Source organism: Arvicanthis niloticus, chromosome 3, assembly GCF_011762505.2.
Source record: "Arvicanthis niloticus isolate mArvNil1 chromosome 3, mArvNil1.pat.X, whole genome shotgun sequence".
NCBI lineage: Eukaryota > Metazoa > Chordata > Mammalia > Rodentia > Muridae > Arvicanthis > Arvicanthis niloticus.
Window position 1 is genome coordinate 76,390,264 of NC_047660.1, and position 25,292 is coordinate 76,415,555.

A 25,292-nucleotide genomic window follows, 5' to 3' on the forward strand; every position below is an offset into this window, starting at 1 on the left:
ACCTACTTCAAACTTGTTGCCCACTCCCTTCCATTTCCAAACAGCTTTTCAGCCACTTCCTCTAAGAAGCCTTAGAGACGGTCTGCCCATGCATTGAGTTGCTTCACACAGCTGTCTTCTGAATTCCACCATGCCTTTCCTGCCCTTACTTAAAGTACATGGATCACTACTGATCGTATGGTACTTACTACATGCTAATGTTTGTACATGGTTAAACATCTTGCATCAGCTCCTCTTGACTGTCATCTGTCTAGTAGACACCTCATTTCAAGATGGCAGAACCCAGGCCTGACTTTTCACCATTATTAGATAGTCTCCATTCCTGCTCTGGATAGCTCTTCCTCCTGCTGCCACTATAATGGTACAAAGGATGTCTGGCTACTAACATAAGGTCTCATCTTTCATGACAGATTGCATTTCCAGTAAACTGGAGGATTGCTATGTCAGGGAACATGCAGACATATACATTTGCAAAAGGGTGATGTGACGTGGGTGCTAATAAAACACATAGAAACCCACCCCTGCTGCTGCCAAGATTATATAGCATTTTGTTTCCATTACATCAATTTTTTCTCCCCCTTCTGTGAACATTAATCAAAGAAATACAAAGAGCTCATTAAAGTGATAGATTGACTGGAAATGCAACCACCTTTTCATTATAAACAGTCCCCTTGCATTCTCAGGGCTGTAGGCTTTGCTTCTCAGCATTTGTCTTGTAGTTCAAATGTCCTCTTACATTTAAAACTACCAAATACCAAGTGGGCCCCAGTTGTTTGGTTTAGTGTGAACCAATAGCCAAGTAAAACCACACAAGGAAACTCAAACAACCAACTGTTCTTAAATACAAAGACAGTTAAGTAGCTGTAAGGGACTGATTTATCAGGTGACCAAAGGATTGACCACATAACTTAGAAAAGCAGAATCCCATCACTGATGACGCTCCACCGGCTGTCCCTGAAAGGACCTGGAGGGGCAGTTCTTAACCTGTGGGATGAGATCTGCCTTGAGGCTCGAATGACCCTTTCACAGGTGTCACCTAAGACCATCCTGCAGATCAGATATGTATATTACAATTCATAACAGTAGAAAATTACAGAGTTATGAAACAGCAATACAATAATTTTATGGTTGGGGGTCACCACAATAGGAGGAACAATATTAAAGGGTCATAGCATTGAGAAGATTGAGAACCACTGCCATAAAGAAAGGGTATGTAGTAGGCCAAGAAAGATACCAAGGTGCCAAGCCTTTAACAGTCCTTTAAATGAAACGACTTTTCTTTTCAGGGCTATTTTCAGGTTTATTTTCTTTTTAGGGCTAAACAATATTCAGTATATATGGTTTTATTGAAGGATATATGTATAGTTAGCACTTTGGATCTAGAAAGAACAGGGGTGTGTATGCACACAGCAATTATCATAAGGGGATATAAATATGTACTAGTTTAATTCTGAGAGTCCATTCTGGGACCCTGCCCATGCGCATAAGGTGTGAGCACTAATTATTCTTTGACTACAACCTACAATCAGAAATGAGCTATGACAGACTGACCATTGAGCTTTGCCTCTTTTAGTTTCTAGTTTTGAGATCTAGGGCAATTTAATTTTTGTGTCTCAATTTCTTCATCTGTAAATGGAATAGTAATATGCTATGAAGATTATAAATGGGTTGGTAATATCAGCCAACTTTTACCACTATAGTAAGTACTTCCAAATACTAACTTCTTGTGTATGGGTGTGTTGTGTGGTTGTGTGTGCATTTGCATGTACGAGTGTGCATGGATATATGTAGTCTATGGGTCAATTCCAGGTATCTTTCTTCCAGATGCCATCTTCCTTGTTTTATTTGATGCAGGGTCTCTCACTGACCTAGAATTCACTAATTAAGATAAGCTGGCCAACCAGCAAGCCCCAGGGATCCACTGTTTCTAATTCTGCAATTCGAGGATTACAAAAACTCTGCCATGGCTGGCTTCTATACATGGTTTTTGGGATTGAACTCAGGTCCTTATGCTTGCATGCAAGTACTTTTTTGACCAAACTATTTCCCAAGCCTCTTTTAACTGCTTATTATTCTTAACTACTTATTATTCATCAACAATTGATTATTGATCTGACAGAGAAAAACCAAAGGCATGGATTTTAGTCCAAGGTCAACCTCTAACTCGCAAAGAGCCCATGTGGACATCCAACACATAGATTATTCTTGATTTCCCCATCTTTAAAAAGAGGCGGAAACAATAATCTAAATCTCCCGAGCATGAATGCCATGTTATGCATAACATTGGAATATTTTTAAGTCTGGTTTGGTCACTCAATAGTCAGCAATGACATCTCACTGGAGTTGGTTGGTTTGTTTGTTTTTAAGTAGTATTTAAGAATCTATCAACAAACATACTGACATATAGACACACATTGGACTTGGTGTCAACCAAGCAGCTGGTAAATTACAGGCCTAGGCACAGAACCATATTATCTCCTAGAAGTAGCCCTCAGGCATGGTTCCCTCTCCCTTGAGGAGTCCTAAATGCATTCCACTAACAAAGCATCTTCATTTGCTGCTACATGGGCACAGTTGTGGCGATTGTAATCACCTCGGTTCCTTCATCTATGGAAATGACCCCAAACATCCCCTTCGCTCTGAGGTATAAGTCTCTTTCAATACCCAAAGACTAAACTAGCACAAGATCTTGGCCTCCTAAGATTCTTTCGCAAACTCTCATGCCTAGCCTTTTTTTCCCATTCAGTTTTATCCCTTTGCTCAGTGCCCAGACTTATGAAAAGAATGTACTTTTTGAGAAGTTTCTCTAATGGCCAAAAGGGCCATAAATAACCATTTATTAAACAAACAGTACAGGCTAAAGAAAGAGAAACTGCCACAATCAGGCCCCTGAGGCCTTCGAGCACAGCAGCTCACGGGCTGTAGGACTCTCGTAATCCTGGCCATACATCACCAGCCCCTGAAGTTCCTGATGTTACCTTCATAATCAAGATGCTATTCTAGCCATTGAGGGCTTTCAAACTATTTTTAATTTTAATTTAAAGAGCAATTAAAGAAAGACAATGGATAAGAGGGATAATAAAGTAAGTGATTAGCAACATGCAAACGACAAAGGCTTAATGATAATATGGCGTTAGTCTCCGAAGGGCTTGTTGAGAGAAAGCCCTTTCTACATGTGGCTGTTCAGCTAATGCGTCTCAACCCACAATTACAACATTGCTGACACCATTAACCAGCGAAACAACATCACTTGGTGAAATCCTTGTTGTCTCATTAAAATGGAAAGGGTCAGGTAATTTACCAGCCTTGTATGTCTAGTTTTGTTGGTGGTAATTAGCAAACATTACCCAGCATGGACTCCCGCTGGGAGCTGGAGAAACTTTGTAAAATATTAAAGAGGGAAGTCTTTATATTTCGCTGGAAAATTGAAAAGAGATGTAGTCATACACTGTATGCCACTCCCTTGCATGAAGGAAAAGATAGAAGAGGAATCAATAACTAAACAAACAGAAACCCCCAAACCAAAGGAAACACAACCCGCCAGGAACTCTCTAAGTTTGAGAAGATTATTCAGAATGCATTGGAAAGCCTTTGTCCAAATCTAGACCCTGAGTCACCACTGTGTCCTGGTGACCAGTGACTAGTGTTCCCCTAACTGTTTACAAAGGGAGTTGCAGGAGGGGAGGATAGAAGAAGTTCAGACTTCATCTGGACTTTTCCCTCCTCAGGTCTTCCAAACCAATCCACCAAAGCCAGAGAGAATGATTATGAAAAGTTTTCTCTTTCAGCCAAGTATACATGCTATAACTCTCAGTGCTTAGGTGGCAGAGGCAAGAGGTTCAAGATAGTTTAAAGTCAGCCTAGACTATATCAGAATACTTTCTTTAAAAAATTATTTTTTCCTTTTGCTCATTGAGATGCTATATAAGCCAAAGGTGTTTGCTCAAAGAATATTGGATGAATATTTTTTAACCTTGGAGATTGAGAAAATATTTCCTTTGGTCTGCCTTCCTGTCTTCCAGCTTAAGAGGAAGCTTCCTCGTGGTGTGACTGAAGCCCCACCCCAAACGCTGGCCAATGCTGGGTATGTTGTCTGTGAGCAGAATGAGATCTTATTTTTTAAATGGGATTTTTGGAACATAAAACACATTCCAATAAATGTGAACTGAAAATTATGAATTCATTAAACGACTTTGGTATCTTGTGCTATATATAATATTTATACTCCGACTACTGTAAAATATGCTTTAATATCTTTAGGCAACTATAAAGACTTAAATATTTATAAAATGGCTAAAGATAAAGTATGGTCCTCTTATTCCTACATACAGATGATGTAAGGCTTGCAATCAAAGACAATAACCCTCTCTGCCCATTTGTCATCTTAAAGGAGCCGATCAACCCCATCCCTTGTGTACCATCTACATAAGAGTTGTTACCAGTGTAGACGACTCTAGAGGAGTTTGTGCCTTAAAAACTACCTAGAGTGCTATACTTCACAGAAAAACAGGGCTTTCTGAAAATAGAGACAAAACAATAAATTTGCAGGCAAAACAGCTCCGAGAGGGGCCTCAAAATACTGCTGTATTTATCTCTGGGACATGTGAGAATGGGAGGCATTTTGATTTAATATTTCATAACATAGACACAATTGCTTCCTTGCGTGGCATATAATTAATGCTCCTTGCAAAGAGTTGTTTTCCCCCTTTAATTCCTCAATATCCTAAATGCAAATAAATAGAAGAGAAATACTCTTGTGATAGTAATGTCTTCCTTCCGCAGTGTAGAATAGCCCTCCCGTAATCACAATAAAAAGAAAGTCACCATGAATTTAGAACCACCCAGAGACCTATTTAAAAAGTAGGTTTAAGTGTGAGACCTCAGCCATGAAGCTCTCATCATTTACCCCTTCTTGCTTGCCTTCAGTCATGTGCTTTGACTACTTTTTAGAATTCTTCTCATTCCTATGCCCATCAGGTATGCGAAGAACCGCTTGTGCCCATCTGTGTGGGTCTCCCAAGTGGCAATTCCCCTGGTTGCTTTCTTTTGCTCTCTTTGATCAGGATGTGTAGGGTGGACCGGGAACCATGCGGAAGTTTGTGAATCAAAGTTTAGATCTCATTATACCTGCATTTTAATGAGGTCTGTTACATGCCATCCAGACTTCCCAGCCATCATCCTCATAAGACTGCCAGTTCTCTGAGAGTAAGCTACCATGGCCCATCAATTCTGATAGGAGGTTTGGAAATAGTGACTGTGGGAAAGGAAGGGACTGGACTAGTGCTTCTCAAACTGCCTTTGTGTTAGAGTCATTCTAGGATGCATGGTACCTCTGGTAACTGATTAAATTGTTCTGGGATGCAGGCTGAGCATCTCAAGATTTCTTACAGATCCTTGAGGTGACCACATTCTGCAACTAAGGCTCATTCAGAAACAAATCTGCCCATACACTATTGACTAACCTGTAAATAAGACACCAAGAGTACTTCATGAGGGCAAGACAGTCTCTTCAATAAAACACATAATGAAAACTGAATTCCCAATTGCCAAAGAACGAAATTGGATCATTTTTTTCTATACTCCATACAAAAATTAAGCTGGAGTTATTTACAGACTTGGAGTTATATAAGATCTCTAGTGGGAACTCCTAGAAGAGACTGGGAGACACCTCTTCAAGGTGGAGTTCAGCGCTTTGTTGGTTTTAAATAAAACACCAAAGCCCTGGTAACAAAAGCAAGAATAAATAAGTGGAGTTGTTTTAAACTAAAAAGTGTCCATTTAGTAAGGGAAACCATCAGACAAATGAAAAGGTGCTGCACAAAGTGAGGAAAATTACTTGATAACCAGATATCTGAGCAGCAGTCAATAGCCCAAATAAATAACAAGCAAGGACAATTCAAAAATGAAAACCTGACCCGAGTCAATCCAACAGATAGAAATGAGGCATCTTGGCAAAAGAGAAACATTTCTGATTTACTTAAAGGTACTGTGAGGATAACAGAAAGGCTCAGACATTGGTTTCATTCTGAGAGCAACTTGATCCCAAGGCAGCTAGAATGAGCAAAACAAGACAGGGAGAGACTGAAGTGGTTGTTTGGGCCTCGTCAGTGGCAGAGATAGAATTGAACCAAAGTTATTCATCCAAAAGTAGCTAATACATGTCATGATGAAAACTGATTGCAACCCAAAGCAATCTTGTAACACATCCCACACCACCACACATCTGCATGGCCTTAAGATAGCTGGTAGAACATCTTGACTAGATACCTGTAACAAGATGGGCAGGAATAAATACACTGGTCTAGAAATGGAGTGGGGAGTCTCTAGAACATTCCATAAAATGCAACTGAAGCATTTAAGGCTCGTGGATATCTTTAAGAGAGTCAAAAAATTCCCAAACTAAAGTCATTTGTAAATTAGATGTCTTCTTTGCAGGGTCACTTAGGAAAGAAGAAATGATGTTTTGAGACTTTCACATGAGTTTTCACTGATAAAAAGATAGGTAGAGGTAAAAGTGCATTGGATGGTTGGCAAGGCTCTCTTGCTAGCTTGAGTCACACATGTTGTTTTTACCATGTGGATTAAATCAGGTCTCAGGAAGTTACAACTGGCTCACATTAGGAACTTTACAGGGTGCTCTGGAATGTCCCAAAGCCTATGTCATTAACTATGTGCATCCAAATGGTGCCATACAGCTTATTGTGCACGTCTCTATCACTTCTGTCTGTATTCCATTAGATTCCTGATGACAGAAACAGTTAATCTCAAGTGTAAGGGGAAAACATCAAGTGTAAGGCAAACTGATAATCAGAAAAGGAACTGTTGGTTGATCCACAATCCTCCCTTATCCGGAATTACATTGACGGGGAGAAGAGAGGGGGGGGGAGAGAAAGGGGGAGCATTGATAAGAGGAGGGAGGGAGAACGAGAGGAGGAAAAAAAGAGAAAGACATAGGGGCCATGAGATAAAGAAAGGGGACAGAACAGAGACAAAATCCTTGGGGTGACAGGCTTCCACTGTCTTCTTTGACTTTATAACTTTGCTTGGATTCCATACAATCATTTATCTGGAACATATATGGAGGCTTTAGGGAATAGAAGCTTGTGTTCATTTTAACCTGATGCTTCCTACTGAACCTTCTCTTCTACTTGGGAAACAGAAATAGTTTGGAACATCTATCTACAAAACAAAACAAAACAAAAGTTAAGCCTCAAATGTTCCATCCTTTTTCTGACATGTCAGTAGTCAATCCACACTGAGTGTGTATATGCATTAATGCATGTGTTCATGGTTGGTGGAGTGGGCATGTATGTGTGCAGGTGTGTATGCATGTGTAAGTCCAGAGATCAACCTTTGGTGTCTTTCTTCAAGTGCCATCTATCTTGTTTAATGAGAAGAGTCTATTGGTTAACTTGAGGCTCACTGACTAGGGTGGGCTAGCTAGTCTGCCAGTGAGCCTCAGGGACCCACTTTATTCTGCCTCCCAGCACTGTGTGTGCAAATGCATTCCATCAAATCAGTCTATTTCACAGAGGTCAGGATCAAACTCAGGCCTTTATGTTTGCATAACAATCACTTCATTAAGTCAACTTCACAGATCATTCAATCCATGTTAATAGGGAAAAAACAGCTCAGACAAATCTATTGTTCATGAAGAAAGACTCAGCATAATGTTTTACATTTCCTCTTACTCTGTTCTCTGCAGTTGTTGGTTGGAGCAAAAGACTCGACCTAAAGGATTCCCAGTGATTCTCCTTGCGGTAGAATGAGCCAGGGACTCAGCTACCCCACAAATAAATCATTGAGACAAAAAACACTTTAAGATAAACTTCAGCCCTTTGGGCACAAAGGTAATTTAGGGGCAAGGCAGGCTCTTTTTGGATACTTTTTTTCCTGGAATGTTTATCCCCAGGGGTAACCCCTAAAAGTAGATGTACAGAGTCAAGGTCCTTTCTCATCAGAACACATCAGAGTTAACAATGTTAACTCATCAGAGTTACCATTGTCCTAATTGGAACAGGTTGGTGTGGTTGGAAAAACACCTTCTTTACAGTCAGACTATCTGGGGGGCCAGCTCCATGTGTTCCTGACTAACTCAGATGTTGGAATAGATGCTTAATTTTCTGAGCCTCATTTTTTTCATCCTTAAAATGAAGAGTGTGATCTCTGCCTCAGCAGGTTTCCAGGGAGATTATATAACGCATGTGAAAGTGGCAGTCATGGCTCACCTGGATAAGCTAGAAAGACATTACAATTTTTAAAAGAGACTTGATGAGGCACACACGTTTGGAGGAGTCAACTAACAGGTGACAGTCTGATATTTGGGTGATGAGTTGAGTCCATTCCAGACACTACACCGCATCTGCTTTCTGCCTCCAAAGCTAAGATTCTCTTTCTCTGTGTTGCCTCAGGCTGGTTAGAGTCTGCATGAAGATGTCAACTGCTCCATATGCAGCTGGAAGGAAGAGCTTTAACTTCTTTTTTTTTTTTTTTTTTTTTAACTTCATTTTTCCATTTTACCTCTCAAAGAAAAAATGCTAGAGTCAGGGAGAAGGCTCCATTGGTAACATACTTAAAGCACAAACACAAAGATCTGAATTCAGATCCACTGCACCCACATTAAAAATTGACATTCAAAGATACAACAAACAACCCCAGGTGTAAGCTCTGGGTTCTATGAGAGACCATGGCTCAAAATCAGAGAGGAAGAACAATTCAGAAAGATAATTGACGTCTACCTCTGATCTCCACACACATGCCCCTAATAGGTGCGTATATACATACCTGCGTGCTCACATGTTTCTCTCTCTCTCTCTCTCTCTTCTCTCTCTCTCCTTCTCCCTCCTTCCCTTTCTCTCTCTCTCTCTCTCTCTCTCTCTCTCTCTCTCTCTCTCTCTGTCCCCCCACTCCATGTTTGTAAGGCACTCAGTATGGGTCAGAAAGTAGTCTGGCCTCCTCAATCTCATGTTGCAATGGCTCTTGTCAATCCTTGCTTCTCGAATTAGGAATGTGTCACCAGAACAGCAAATGGTAGTCCTAACAGGTTCTTTCACGTGACAAAATACGCTGTGTAGGAAAACTCTCCTAACTTGAAGCCATTTACAGAATTGCTGCAACTTCTGCTTTACCAAACACATCAGCACTAGTAGGCTGAGATTCATCTTGTAAAGTCTGCAGAAGAAATGTAACAGCGCAGGCCCCTCTCTGTACTTGGGACCCTCTCAGAGCCCTAAGCCAGACTTTCCTTTATTGTTTAGTAAGCTTTTTTAATGAAATGTACTACTCTTATTATGGAGGATTCCAAATAGGATCTAAATCACAAGCCAATAAAAGAAAATTATTGGACTGGGTATCTAAAGTTACTACCTAGAGGCTACTCCAGTGTGGTATGTATAAATCTCTAAACAGTTAAGTAGAATTGTCTTTCTGGTTTTTGGGATGGAAGCCAACAGCCATTTCAGTTACAACGGAAGGAAAATATTTTAGTGCTGAGCTTTCTTCGTTCGGTAGGCATAAAGAGAAATGGCGTTCCCCCATTTTAGAATTGAGAGAGAATATTGTGGTAATGAAATGCTATACAGGAGCAGCTGAAAAACTGCTTCTCTGATTTCAGAGAGGGAAGCAGGGTGGGAGGAAATGTGCATAGGTGTGTCCATAGTCTGCATGTGCAAGAAGCCAGGCTCAGAGGAGGAGGAGAGCAGAAAGTAGGAAGGGCAGATGTTGAAGAGTGACATGGGAGTTGGGGATGGGGTGGTCTGTCACTCTAATGGAAACACCAGATGTGTAGATGCTCACCCAGCACTGGCCACACTGTGTCTTTAGACACAAAGCCAGCACCGTTCAGGAAGGATGTGAACACTTCCACTAAGAGACCCATGACCCCAGTCCTGCCAAACACCACAGCTCTCCCTCTGGAGCAAGCCTACAGAACCTATAAAATGCAAAACTCTGTGTAATAAAAACCAAGAAAATTCCAGAGACGCTCAGTTAAAAAGGACCACTGGGCTCATCCCATTCAATCTGCCCCTCATCACAGATCATGGTGGCCAGTAACATTCCGTTAGTAAACAATGGTAGAATGAATGTTCCCAATCTCTGCAGATCCTGATCTGTTTCCTGGGAATGACTTCCTTATGTTAGGGGGGAAACCTAGTCCTTTTACTATTAGCTGTTGGTCCTGATCTTTGTGCAAAGGAACACAAGATGCAACAGGCCTTTTAAGCTGCTCATCTCAACCATTGGTAAATGGCTCGTTCAGGCATTCCTCATTCTGGCTGTTCTTTCCACACAATTCTTTAGTTTGTCCCTTTCCTCACTTCAACTTGTCATGGCTTTTGATAAATACTTCTGTGGACCAGGGTGTAATGATCCCTGCCTCCAATAAATTATCCTTTCACCAGCAAAACTAATCTAGCAGCATCTCCTTGGTGGTAGCTTGTCAACAAACATTCAGACACCCATATTGGATTCCTTCTTGTGAGCTCTGTCCCTGAGTTCCAGCTTGGAAAAGTTCTCAAGAAGCCTGCATTTGTTGTCCAGTGAGTTAAAGGTCTTAATCCACAACATATCTCCCAAACAGAAAAGTGGAAGAAGTCACTGCTGCTTCAGATAATGGAAGGCTGGGGAAATGCTTGTGCACGCATGTGTGAGTGTGTGAGCGAGTGAGTGTGCACATGCGTGCATTCATGCATGCACATGAGTATGTGTGAAAGAAGCAGGAGGATCAAGGTCATTTTCAGCTGCATAGTGAGTTTCAGGCCAGCCTGGGATATATAAGTCTCTAACTCAAAAAGAAAAAACAAGAAAACAAAATAACAACAACAGAAAACATAGAATAGTGGGAAAATTAGCATCTGGTGTTTGATTCTTGTGCCACTTCCCTGGCTTGTAGGGCATCTGGCTTCAGCTTATGACTCGTCAACTCCAACAACAGTGCTCTTGGCTTCCTCTCGCTAAGGTGGTCCTCAAACCCTGCTCTTCCACTATCCCCACTCCTTCTCTCCAAGTCTCCCCATCCTTTCTAGAGTATAAGAGGCCTTATTGCAGGTGTGCACTCCTGAACCCAAGGTCATTTCCCACACCTGTTTTCAGCTTCTTCTGGATTTCCCACACTGTTGTTCTTTAGGTAATGCAGCATGTGTAAAATCCAACCCTCCCAACACTGCTTCCTCTCCCCAGCCCCGCACCACTCTGCAAGCCTGTGCAGCTGACTAGCATTACAGACCTCAGTTAGAATGGTAGGGAAGAAACGCATCCTTGCAGATTCTGCAGTGCTTTTTGCTACAACCTACATTTATATAGGAAGGGTCCAGACTAGGAATGGGTTTCATGTTCTTTATCTCACAAACAATGCCTACCACACAGTCTGGGCATACACAGGTGCTTGGCACGTGCTTGTGGAATTGGGCAGACACATCTAGGACATGAAGCATGAATTACACAAATGCAAGGCCTACAACAGGGAGAGAGCAAAGAAGGCCCTTTAAAACTAACATACAAACATAACCTGGGTATTTAAATACAAAGAAAATTCCTTTCTACAGAGAGACTCAGCATGCCTCAATGACAGGGTCCTGCCGACTTTGGGATACACATCAAGGCAATGTTGGATTTTAGTTGTGTCAGCCCCCAAAGCTATATGCTGGATAACTAATACCTGTACTTATAACTTAGAAATGGTGACAGAGACTAGTTTGGCAAGTGAAGCCTGTGGGCAAAAGATTCCCACACCATCCCCTGCCTCTTGAGTTTTTTCAGTCCTGAGAAGGATAGTACAATCCTAAAATATGCAAAGAAAGGAGAGACCAACAATCTGCGGCAGAAGTATACTTCAGGCTAGCTGGACCATGAACTTCTAGCTGCTTTTCCCATCTCTGCCTCCTGCGTTGCCATTGGAATGTTGGGATCATGGACATGTACCTCTGCATCCAGCTTTTTAAGTAGGTTCTGGATCAAATTCCGGTCACTGGGTTTCTGCTGTGACTGTTTTGTTTTGTTTTGTTTTGTTTTGTTTTGTTTTACTAGAGGAGCAATCTCCATGACCTGTGGCATGCTATTTCAACTCTGATGGGTCTACTGGGATATAATCCCAGTACAAGTTAAAGAGCATCTGTATCCTGTCAAAGAATGGAGTCTTTTGCTTCTTATGAGCCTCCATCCAAAGCTAAAGCACCTTCTGCTCTTCACACCAGCACTAATGAATTAATGTTGCAGGCTAGGCAAGCCATTGTCATGGTTCTTCATGACCCTCACAGTTCAAAGTGATCAGGACTAAATTCTTTGCCTTCTTCCCCAACTCACATCTTCTTATTGGTCCCATCTTCTTCCTTAATTGCAAGGCCATCATCTAGTAGCCAACCTCAAAACTCACTCCCAGCTCCTTATCCACTGCTTTTACCCACTGTCCTCAGCAACCATGTCTCCTATACTTCACATCCGCCTCCATGTCTGCCTTGCTTCACTCAGACACCACAAAGCCGCACGGGGAGATGCAACCCATTTCCCAAGAATGTTTTTTTCCATCACTCATGCCTGCATAACCTCCCACCTTTAGCCAGAGTCAAACTGTATCTTTCAAAGACAGATTTATTTTTGCCCTGGTCTGACAAATCTTGGATGACGTCCCCAAATCAAAACCCTTAGCGAGGCAAAAAAGTTATCTCCCCACAGTAAGAAGTCCAGTTATGGAGCCACTAGGCACAGAGAACCTTTTCTCACAGTTTGGGGGTGAATGCCCTACGCCTCTTAGGCACAGGTGTATACTAACTTGTCCCTGATGGTGACAGTGCTTGAGAAGGCTGTGGAACCATTGCCTTGCTGGGAGAAGATCACTAGGGGCAGGCCTTGAAGTTTCATAGCTTGATCCCACTTCCAGTTCACCCTGCTTCTGAACTATAGGCGCTATGTGACCAACTGGCCTCCTATTCCTGCCACGATGGTATCCAGGCCATGATGGAATATCTCCCCGTGAACTATGAGCCAGAGCAACCTGTTCCTTCTTCCACTCACTTCCGTTCAGATACCTTGTCCTAGCAATGAGAAGAGCAGCTGATGCTACTGAAGTTTAACTGTATTAAAAGTGAAGAAAAGGGAAAATTCTCTTCCTCCATCACATTGACACCAGGTCCGTCTCAGGGGCTCAATAGCCATGTACATTCAACGTGTACCCAGCTGTCGCCTCTATTAGGAGGACTTATAAAAACGTGTGAATAGATGAAACAAGGCCCCTCTCTGGGTCCCTCTCCTGCTAACCTGGTCCTCTTTGCTCTGTATTGTCATTGTCCTCCATTCCCTGAGTTCTTTGGTACTAGTGAGAGGCTGAATCCAAGCCACTGCTGTCCTTCAGAGTGCCTGGTGTATGGGGGACACACCTGTGTTCCTTTCTTTTCCCCTAAGAGAAGCCTTGACTGAAAGAGAAAATAAGGTGCAAGATGCTCATTTCACATTTTTATATGTAAAATCACAAAACCACAACAACAAAAGAGCAACTCCATCCCATCTCTCATTTCAGGTGCTGATCCCAGAGGCTCTCTGGGAATGAACCCGGACTCTTCCCAACATCAGACTTCCTTCTCGTCCTTCAGCACCACAGGGAAATGGGCTGGCAAAGAGGCACTATTGTACCAGCTGATTTAAATGGAAGTGTTTTCCCAAGATAAATGCGTGCTAAATAATATACCAGCTCTCCAGCCAAAGGGAAATGACAGGCACTCTGCAAATAAAGGCACTTAGTCGCTGGTAAAGAGCTGTAAAGTGGCTCCGAGCTGATGTTTGCTGACCAGCAAGAAGCGGCTTCACCTGCTTTATGTGACTGTCAGTGCAGTTTTGCCTGCTGTATATTAAAACTGCATCTCATAGACCCAAATGTCACATCGGATATACCGGCCCACATGGAACACGCCACCTTTGGCTATAATTGTTTTTGACAAGCAGCCATCACAGCTCCTCTCTTTTCAGAAAGTGTCTGGTCCAGAATCCCTAGGCTGGGTCAGTTCTGACACCGTGTGGGCTAGAAAAGTGACACTAAAGAGGAAGGTGAAAAGAAGCAAAGGGGAAAAAAAAAAGAGGAGTCCCAATCACATGCCCTGGCAAGTGCATAGACACAGATGCAAATCCTTCCCTTGGCTGCTGAACCTTCTCAGTGCTAATGGACCCCCTTCCTGTTCAATTGTAGCATGTTAGAACAACTTCCCACATGGTCACAAAAAGCATGCAGCTGTCCTCAGTCCACATTTCTGAACTCAGTTGGGTTCTGGAAGAATCAAAACATGGCCTGTTGCAAAAGTTAAGGTGTTTGTGGGGTTTTATCAAGGACCATGAAATGCATTGTGATGAAACTGGCTGGCAGGTGTGAGAAACCTCTATGGTTTACATTTAGGGCATGTATGATATGTTATTCAGAAATGCAAAGAACAACACGAGACCTCTGTTACCTGTAACTCCAGCCTCCTTTGGAGTGTGGATATTCCAAATACCTGGATGGAGAAGCAAGAATCTGAGGCCACTGGGCATGCCAGCTATTTAAAGAGGTCTTAGAGGTGGGGGACAGCAGGAACCTTCAGCTATCTGTCCCATGGCTAGAACTCAAAGAAGTGTGTACTGCATGGGTTCCAGAGGTGAGCAGTGGAGAAGAGCCAGTTTTTGGTGCTATGAACCACCACTGGGCCATTGTCGTTGTAATACCAGAGTGGAACCAGAGAATGTCAATGACAGGCCAATGACAGGATAGGATAAGACGGGGTGAGAAAGAAAATGACACACTCCTATTTCAAGTGTACATGTAATACATGGTGGTGTATATTACATGTCTGCAGATCTTGAAGTCCTAATTGTATTGAGTGGACACAGATAGGCCAGAGAAAGGGAGCACTTCCTTCCCTCTCCTGTTCTCCGCATCTCTAACCAAGGGGAGAACTGCTCCTTCTAAATTTTCCCCACCCCCTTTGCTCTTCCCTCCCCAGGACAGGAGGCATGTTTGAACGAACGAGTTGATCAGCATGTTCAATGCTCTTCTTTAGAACAGCCTGCACCAGTCACCCAGGGATCTCATTAGAATGCACATCTGACAGGTAGTATAAGGTAGGCCATGTGAAGATGTATTTCCAACAAGCTGCCCCAGGTGATGCTCACATCAGGGTGAAAGTGGGGAAGACAAATGAAAGAGCAGGGGCTTAGAGGAAGATACCACATACCAGCTAGCTACATCCAACCCCTGGAAGGTCAGCTCACTGTCTTTCCACAGCCTTTCTCCCCAGTGATACCTGGGCAAAATGGGCAGAAGACAAGTTCTGTTTCTTGTGTGTACAGCCTGGCAGAACTCAGGGTGTCTCTTAGGGTTTTGGCCCGTTGTTCTCTTTTTCCATGGCTGCACCAATATTTATATTTTGGAACATCAGGCAGCATGATGGTATGGAGAGGCTGAAATTAGGCCTGAGGCAGGGTTATGTCGGAGAAATGGAAGCTGGGCATGACTCAGTATTAGGGACTGATGCAATGCTCAGAAAGGTTGGGGAAGCACAAGTCAGCAAAGTGGGTGTGTTACAGCTTAGCCTAGAGCTGCTGGGAATCCCAAGGAAGTCTCTGCCTCTTCTCCTGGTCCCCAGCAGTAGGGCCACTGATTCTCCAGACACTTCCCTGAGAGTGGCTTTGAACCTCACAGCTGCTCATGGCTCTACTGTGAAGCATTCAGACCTCTCCTTTTCTTTCACTTCCCCAATCTCACCACAGGATACCTCTTTCTCCCAGCCAGCCCTCCACAAGAGCCAGTGCAATGATGAGAACTGCAATGGAGGGGTTTTCAGGTACTACAGTCTTTTCGTTTTCCAGCAATGCTGAGCAGAAGCTGGACATGGGCATTGATGCTGGGTTATTCAAAGACAGCAGAGCATGAAGGTCTTAGCTCCATAATCCAGTAAAGGTTCCAGAAATTCCTGCACGTGGAGCTCCAAATGAGGAGCTTCCTACCTCAGTAGCTGCAGGCCTCTTGGCCTTTGCTCCTTGGAATGATGGGAATAAGGCCCCAATTCAGCAGTCAATCACGTCCATCCAGTAAGCTTTGCATGACCCACATAGAGCTGTCACTCAGAAGAAAATGTTTCTTCTCCTACTCTTCTCTATCCTGATTTCCAAGGTCATTTATTATGGGGTTACTTGCTGTGCCACTTCCCTAAGACTACAAGATGACATCATTACTTACAAGGCACCTGTCCAGGACTTCAGAGCAAATGACAGGGAAGACTGAGGCCAAGAGAGAAGGCAGCTATGTGCCATTTCAGGACCCTGTGCCTTCCATAGGAAAATGTACAGTCCAGTAAGCATCAATCCTTGCTCTATGACTTCAAGTATCTGTACTATCTCTACTCTTTAGAGATCTCCACCCTTAGCTGAGTAGAGTCTTGGATGTGACACTAACCACAGCAAAGCTTAACATTCCCTTTTCAGCTTCATGGAAAAGTACTCACAGTGAATGAGATGGAAATTGTACAGCTGGCATTTACACATCGCTCTGGCTTTTAGACAGTGACCCTGGTCATAAAGCCCATTGTTTGAGAAGGCAGAGAGGGTAGGCATTTAAAGACGCTTCTATTGCCTCAAAAAGCAACAAACTGGGGGAGGGAGACATACATCAGGTTTCAGGTCTGGACCTCCAGATGGCAGGAAGAACAGATGCTCCTCTGCATGCCACTGTGGCGACCACAGGTTTCATTGCCAGACAGGCTGATGTGAGACTCTTTGAATTACGGAGTGAAGGATATCCCTCTTGCCAGCCCCTGTCCCCCATAGGCACAGCAGAGAAGTATTACAGGCTGTCCTTACCTTGGGAATTAGCCTGCAAGACCCCGATGCTGTCATCAAACTGCATAGATTTGATGTTGAGTGACGCCAAGATGCATTCCTTGTCCTGAAGCGAAGTATCATCAATATTATTCTGATTGGCTGACAGGATAACGCACATGTCACAGAGGTTGATGTTGACAGCCCTTAAATCAGCCCGACTTAATGGCGTACCCTTTGGCATGGGGGTGGGGGGAGAGAGAGAGGAGAGAGGGAGAGAGAGAGAGAGAGAGAGAGACAGAGAGAGAGAGAGAGAAGGAAAGAGGAAAAATAAAAACAAATTAAAGATTGAGCGGGAGCTTTGGGACATTATTTAACAAGTATCTTTTTTATGTCTTGACATTAAGCTGGCCTAACTACATTTCAGGGAATAAGGGCTGCACGCTAATCTAAAGGGTAGTTGGTGCTGATGGCAGCATTTCAGGCCAGTTCTCAATACTCAATCAAGCTATTACTAACAAACGCGAGACGAATAATGCCACGGTCTACATCTTCCTCCTGCCTGGAAATTGTCTTGATTTAAGTAACTGTCCTGTGGCAACCTCTGCCTTTCAGAACATAACGAGGGGGTGGGTTTCAAATGCCTGTTTATTTAATAGCAGGTCACTTCTGTCTCTGGCAACAGACAGTGTATCCAACTAGAATTTCCAAAGCAGCCATGGGGAAATCCACAAAGCAGGGTGTGATGAGGAGGGGGCTCATGGCTCTGCTCAATCAGAAGGCTGAGGGAGCCAGTGGAATTGGTGTGTATTTTGTACAGGGAGAGGAAAAGGGGCAAGCTTTGGGCCATAAAATTTTATTGCATAATGTTTAGTAAGAAAAAAATGCCAAGGAAAGGACACAATGATCCAAAAACATGAGCGTAGTTAAAAATATTCTGGGACATGTATACAATAGAGGAAGTATACTATCGGCACGGCCCGAGCGAGCCTTCCACAAACTCTCTGAACTGGAATAAGCTCCAAGATAAAGGGATTAGTAAGTGGTGGGGACGTGGGTATCTTGAACAATTTTAAAAGTATAACTCCATTTATTTGGAATAAATGAAGCTACTTAAAGTTAAAATTATATATTTATAAATATATGTAAATTCAAAAAGAAAACTCACGAAAAACTATACACTAAACTAATAACAGTAATTACCTCTGGGAGAAGAAAGGATGGAGTGGAAAGTTTGCTTTTGACTTTATATACTCTGATATTGTTTGAATATTTTATAACAAGAACAGATTTGTATGTTACCAGTGCAATTAAAAATAAATAAGCCAGTAAACAGAGTTTTAAAAAATCCCATAACAATGTGAGACAGTAGAAAAACATTTGTAGATCCAAGGTTAATGATGGGATATAAGGGTAGATTTGACGGACTGGGTGAGCACTCTTGACACTGGGTCATGCCGTGTCAGAGACCCCCAGCAGCCACACAGCATTATTTTGGGGGTCCCATGCAGTCAAATGCATCCCTGATCCTCTAGATGGGTTTAAGTTTACCCTTGTGTATATGGAAACCCAAGTTGCCTTCAGTCTCAGCCTGTAGTGGCCAAGTGTTTGCCAGCTGCTGTATACATCTCCCCTCCTTCCCAGCACTAGATGGGCTGGGAAAATAGAATCTGGATAACTATGGAGCCCTTCAGCTCCTCTTTATGACTAAGTGGAAGTCATGATTCTACTCCAGGGCTCCTAAATATTGCTGTAAAGTTGAGCCATAGAGAAAGGGCATTTGGGGCCATAGGCTGGACCAGGCGCTAGAGTGGTATCTTGGGAGAAGGAGAAAAACACCATCTTCTATGATAGCTTGGTACAAAATTAAGTGTGACCAACTTTCTGTATCACATTGCCAGTGTATAAACAACAGCTGTCGATGGCCACGTTCTTTTAATTTTCACCTTGTAGGAAAGCCAGCAGTAATTGTGATCTAAAGGAGCTCACGGCCAGTGGTAGGCATAAGATTTCAAGCCACAAGGAGTACCAAAGTCATACAAGAAAGCTTTTGTTTCTCTCAGATGTCCTTATGTGAATGACACAGTTTAAACAATGACAACAAGGGTTAAGGCTTATAATGTACAAACCCGCTGTGCTTAAGTGTGCTAAATTTGAGGGGGTTTATAAAGGCTCTACAAATATAAGAGTGATTCTGACTTGCAGAGGCAGGTGAGGAAATGTGAATGGGGTCACACAGAAGGAAACACACACACACACACACACACACACACACAAATACCAAAGGTCATGCTACAAGCCCTTCCTACCTAAACATCTACCTGTGCACCTAGCAAATTAGTTCACTTTTTGCTAAGATACCTTCAGAGGTAAAGGGGTCACGTGGAATAGCACATATAAGATAGTGATAACCACAGAAAGGTATAATCAAATTGATTGGTCATATTCCTGAATTTAGCAACAGATATACAGATATGCTTGTTTAATGAGTGACTTGTAACAGGTGATCATCTTTAACCACATGTATACATTAAAGCAGTCACGGTTTGGTCCTTTATCCAAAAAGGATCTTGTCTTTTTTTTTTTTTTTTTTTTTTTTTTTTTTTTTCATTGAGGAGACGTTGTTAGACCAGGCATTATGGGAGATACATAGTGTACAAACGGGTGGTGGCTGTAGATAGCCCCTTATATACCCTTTACTATATTATATTGCTTGGCTCTTGTGGCTGCCTTTCTGCTGTTCTGCAAGCTGATTAAAAAGGAGAAAACAGACCTCTTGACAGCTAAGGGGCTGCATATCCCTTGATTTTAGGTATGATTTGATAATAAAAATAGTTGAAGGATGGGTAATATTTTCCTGGATTTCTGACATAGACAACCACATAAAACTTTGAAAAGGATTAATATTCTGTAAGTCTGAAATTTTGTGGAGAATATATTATAATTAGAAAGTTGCTAGCCATTTGACTTTTAAATCACTCATCCCTTTTCTTCACACTAAATTATGGAGTTCCAAATTACCTTCTATAGATTGGTGTTCTAGTGATCTTTATAATCAATAAGCACCTATATGTACATGTTTTTACATGTGTACACAAACACACAAAGCCATGGAAAACATGCCTGGGTTTCTAGACAAAGAACGAATAGAGACTGGCCAGAGAGGAGATATGGAATTCCATACAGTAGAGATAAATCTGCTCTTTATTTATTTAATTTTTTTGGTCAATATCAGGTGGAAGATAGGAGGGATCTGTGTTTCTCTAAGTATTAGCCATGTCAAATTAAAATGCCAACAATAATTTAAAGAGTGAATTCTTGGTGTGTATACCAAAATAGGGCAACATTCTAAATTTCACCCAGTAAAGAGTTTAGACAGTGGTACATTAGTTAATGCATGTGAAGGTAGCTTAACGTCACCCTTGACAAGGGGCTTCACTTGGCTGCAAATTATTTTAATAAGGCCTTCCAGGGTTTTACTTCCTTAGCAGTGCACAGGGGAAGGACTGCTACGTCCTCAGGCCTGTAGCCACATAAAGGAGCAGAGACATGATCAAAGCTTCAACAATTACAGTCACTTGGGACTTCCTTGTGAATGCAAAGATGGAGAACTGGACATCAAATAGTGTGACTTGACTTACAGGCAATATGGACACTTTGGGGAAGTTGTGCAGTGTTTCCCACTCCCGCTTGAGGTACTCAATGGAGCCCACAAACACAATGTGTTTGAGCTCATGATAGTGAAAGTTGCTAGCACGAAGCGGCATCACCAGGTTCCGGAGGCCAATGAGGGCTGAGCTGACATCCCCAAAGATGCAGACTACAACATGGCCACTCAGGACCGTCATGGCAGCTTCGCTGCGAGTCTGTAACAGAGAAGGGTAAAAAAATATCAGAAAGAAGTGCTCACAACATTGGTATAAGGGGAGAAAGCATCACTTATACAGAGGACAAAACAGTCATTAACCACTTACTGTATACCACTGCTATGATTTAGGTGTTGTCTAAAAATTGTTCCCCCAAGGACCCATTGTGGTTAAAGTTTTTGTCTCCAGGGTGGCATTATTTTATGGTGGAGCTTTGTTTAGTTGAAGCCTAGTTGAGTTCCTTAGATTATTGAAGGTGTGGGGCAGATTATGTGCAACTGCCAGGGAGTTTTCACATGACTCCTTGACTCCATGTCTTCTCCAAAGACAATCAGTATGAAAAGAGCAAACATGGACACACCTATCTCCTTTCTCTCTGCTCATATTTGCTTCTACACTCTATGATCATCCACCATGTCACCAGACACTAGGCAATTGGGGTAGCCCAGCATTAGACCTAAACTTCTTAAACTGTGAGCTACCTTTTATCTTTGTGAGCTAGCTATCTCAGACATTTTTGTTATAATACCACAAAGGTACCCAATACGGCTATTATTTGTACTGTAGTAAAACAAAATGTTTAATTTAGTTCAGAATAATAGAAAAGAAGTAATTCTTCAATATCATATATAAAATTGCACAAGGCACCTGTTCTAATGGATAAAAGTACACTCGGGAAAGTGGGTGCCAAATAGAAAGGTAAACCTCAGGTTGCCATATGGGCTGCTGTATAACACCATTTTTTTAAGGAAGTCAAAAGCTGGTTTAAAACTCCATGTCCAGCATGTTACAGAACATATAAATATTTCTAAAGACATTTAGTGCATACAGCAAGCATACATGCAGAAAAATCACTCTGCTTTGTCCTTCTTGATTCTATTCATCATTAAAGAATGTGTAAAATACTGGTAAGGCAGGGCATATACTTTAATTATGTCATACATTCCTATAAGCGTATATTCACACACTACTACCTTCTAGAACAATAGGTTTAAGAAGGATGCACCATGTAGACCTGTGAGCAGAAGACAGGGGATAGGAATCTTTATGAGAACAAAGACAAAAAAAAGGGGGATATTTAGGTTTGTGGAAAGAAAAGAAGTCTTAGCGTCCATGAAATGGGTGATAAACCATTTAATCCCAGCACTAGGGAGGCAGAGGCAGATGGATCTCTGAGTTGGAGGCCATCCTCATCTAAAGAGTAAGTTCCAGGACACCAAGCATTACACAGAAAAATCTACTCTCAAAAAACAAAACAGCAAACACAAAGAGAAAGAAGAAAGAAAGAAAAGAATAGATGATAAAATGAAAACAAATTAAAGAAAGGAAGGAAGGCAGAAAGAGGAAAGAAAAAGAAAGAAGGAAAAAAGAAGAAGGAAGGAAGATAGAAAGGAAGGAAAGAAGGAAGATAGGAAGGAAGGAAGGAAGGAAGGAAGGAAGGAAGGAAGGAAGGAAGGAAGGAAGATAGGAAGGAAGGAAGGAAGGAAGGAAGGAAGGAAGGAAGGAAGGAAGGAAAGAATAATAAAATGAGATCCCTTTAGGCCCTTTTGCTAATATGATGATTAAATGCTCCTATTCATTGGTTGGTCTCAGCTGAAATTTGGGGTTCTCTCTTTAGATGTTTCAGTGAGGTGGCATACCCAGCACTGTCTCAGTACATAGAGTGTGAGATCTGAAACCATAGTCTTGCTGCTGTGGTCTGTAGCCTCAATCTGATGATAGAAAACTACAAGCTTCTATACATCCACTAGTTTTACTGAAATAAAACTAGTTTTTAAAATTCACAATGACTAAAAAGTAAATCAACATTAGAAGTGTCACTATGAATGACAATCATATAAAATTCACATTCCAATAAAGTTTTATTGGGACACAGCCAACTCATAATATTTATGTATTTTCCATGGTTGCTTTCATGGAAAACAAGAGTTGTCAGTTGAGACAGAGATCATATGGCCTGTGAGACTTAAATCACTGAATATGACCTTCTACAGAAAAAGCATGCTGACCCCATGTTCAGACTTTAGAGTTTCCTGAATTATTTTCTGAAGGGCTTGTCTCATATAAAAACCCACAAATAGTCATAACAAGGGTCTAGAAGTCAATCATTAAAGACACAGGCCGATGTCTTTCCCCAGCCTCAGACCTGTATCCATGAAGATGACAAAGAAAGGAATACTCTCGTGTAGGGGAGGACCCCTATTACCCAGAAAATGCAAATGGCTATCTGCCCATTGTTGACCCTTTGCTTATGATACAGTTGAAAAGGACAACAAGATGAGGTCAGGGTGGTGGTGGTTCTTTGTTTCTCCTCTAGTCAACACTTTCACTCTGCCTGCCATCTTTCCTGTTCCTTACCACATGCTCGAAGGTCCCATGGGGCTTACAATGCTTTGGGGGAGGCATATTAATGTCCACTGAACATACCAACCTCTGCTTGATTTAATCCCTAGCACTGAACAGTGTATTGATTACTTAAATGCCAATATTGCAATTCACAACAATGTCAGGGTTATTACAGCAATCCCCAGGAGGAGGAGAAGCTAGCTTTCATTTCCTGGTCATTAGAATAAAGCAGTAGCTATCATCATTGCTGGTGTCCCAGAGTCTAAGGAAGCCTGCGACACAAGCTATAAGAAACATGTCATAAAAGGTGACCCAAGATAGTCCTAAAGCCCAGTCCATCATTTTGTTAACTAACCAGAAACTCTGTCATCTCTCCTAACTAAAACACTTAGTTTTGAACCTGGCTTTTTTCTTGGCTTTAGAATGAATGTTATCTGAAAACCATCCACTCAGATCTTTTCTCTCAAAGTAAATAGCCAGGATTGGCTATGAGACTATAGGCCTTCAACCCTGTCAGAAATCCAGAATGACTGAGTTAACTGAAATTATGGGAAGCACTAAGCATAGCTTCTAAAACTTAGCAAATTTATAGAGACCACTGAACACCTGGACAGTCCCTATACTACTGAACTTTAGAGCATCAAATCTTTAGCCTTCTGGCCCAGAATCATCTGACAGACCTTAGTGATGCAGAATTATTAAGGGCTGATTACTCTGTCTAGGCAGATATAATCAGTCGATTATTCTGCAAGTGTGTCCTTTTCTGGACAGTAATTTGTCTGTAGATGGAAAGAGGCAATTCTTGCCTAGTGGCTGTCTCCCCACAACTGGAGTAACTCCAAGGATGCTCAATTTCTTCTTAGAATCCAAGACAGGAAGCTGTCAGGAGCAGACAGGTCTCTAATCAAAATGAACATTAATATAGAAATGTTTGTAACGTCAATTCTATGGACTTCTGATGTTTTGAAAACCAACTATCCATGTAAGGCAATCTGGACTGTTGTCTGTTAACTCCTCTCCGCTATTTCTAAATAAAATATAGAAAACATCCTAACAATAAACTAAAAACCATAACAGGAAGGGTGATATAAAGGAGGAGCTAAGGGGGAAGGAGTACCGAGAGGAAGAGATGGAGTAAGGAGAAGAGAAGATGAAGGAGAGGAGAAGCTAGGTGATGAGGGAGAGAAGGGGTGGGGCATGGAGGCAGATGTTCACATGTCTCCACCAGTCAAAGATAGTTTATATATCTAGGTTGGATATTGGGTTACACTTCTGATTGAGCATTATGAAACTTATAAAGCCTTCGATTAACATTTTTAAAAATTGTATAAAAACAAAAAGGAAAAGGGGGCATGGGATAGGGGTTTTCTAGGGAGGGGAAATGGGGAAAGGGGATGGCATCTGAAATGTAAATAAAATATCCAATTAAAAAAAAGGTGACCCAAGAGGTTCCCCAAGAGCTCCCATCACTTTTTGCTGCTTTGTGGGGAAGATCTGAAGTTGGTTACTTGGGAAGCCCAGAAGTTCAAGTGGCTGGAGCCAGAAATAAAGAGGTAAGCCCTCTGGGGTGCTATGATTGGGGCTCCTGAATATTTTCAATGGCTTAGTCACCTAAGAAGATAGTTCCCCTCAACAGAGGAGTACAAAAGGGGTGATGGATAGAAGCTGGAAATCAAAGGATGCAAAAATTAATTAGGTACCAGTTGGCAGAATGGTCCAGGCATGGAAGCTAACCTTGAGAGCTTAGACGTGGGGCAAATACCAGTTCTCAAAGATGCCAGAGCTATATCCCCTAGAGAAGTGTGTAAAGTTCCAGTCCTGCACCTCAAACTTGGAGAGCCTGACTTTTCCATGCTTAAGACCCAAAAGAAAACCCCTTTAGGAGTTTCTGTGTGCAGGCTTCAGCCCCTCCTAAGCAGAAACTATTTGTACTTGATGGAACTCCCTGGCTATTTTAAACTTAGACTGGTGTTTATTCCATGGATCTGAAGACGACTTTGTATCTCATACCACTTAGCATCAAAAAGATTGTTTCATGGTTCAATTTTATATCTCCTTTTCAATTAGAGCACTGTTTCTTCTATTTCCAAATCATCCAAAGTACTCAGTGAATAAATCGATTCCATAAGCATCTTCCACAGATGCTTCCACATTTCTGCCTCCACACCTCCATTCTTCTCCTCTGCCCATTGAATAAAAATTCCATCTACTCATTACTACAAAGTGGTCTCCTTTAATCCTATTGCCTCAGTAGTACCTCTAGACTCTGTCCTTCCCAAGATCCTGTTCTTTATTCATATCTAAATT

At 42.0% G+C, this 25,292-nt stretch overlaps 1 protein-coding gene across 18 annotated transcripts in view; it reads right to left on the reverse strand.

The window, feature by feature from the left end:
* Kcnma1 (potassium calcium-activated channel subfamily M alpha 1) overlaps positions 1–25,292 on the reverse strand; it is a 691,955-nt gene that overhangs the window by 53,330 nt on the left and 613,333 nt on the right. For all 18 annotated transcript variants that reach the window (XM_076931239.1, XM_076931244.1, XM_076931240.1 and 15 more), the window contains 2 exons: positions 20,415–20,639; positions 16,816–17,008 (listed from right to left, as the gene is read on the reverse strand). In XM_076931239.1, coding sequence (XP_076787354.1) covers positions 16,816–17,008; positions 20,415–20,639 — 418 coding nt within the window. The remainder of the gene's footprint in view (positions 1–16,815; positions 17,009–20,414; positions 20,640–25,292) is intronic.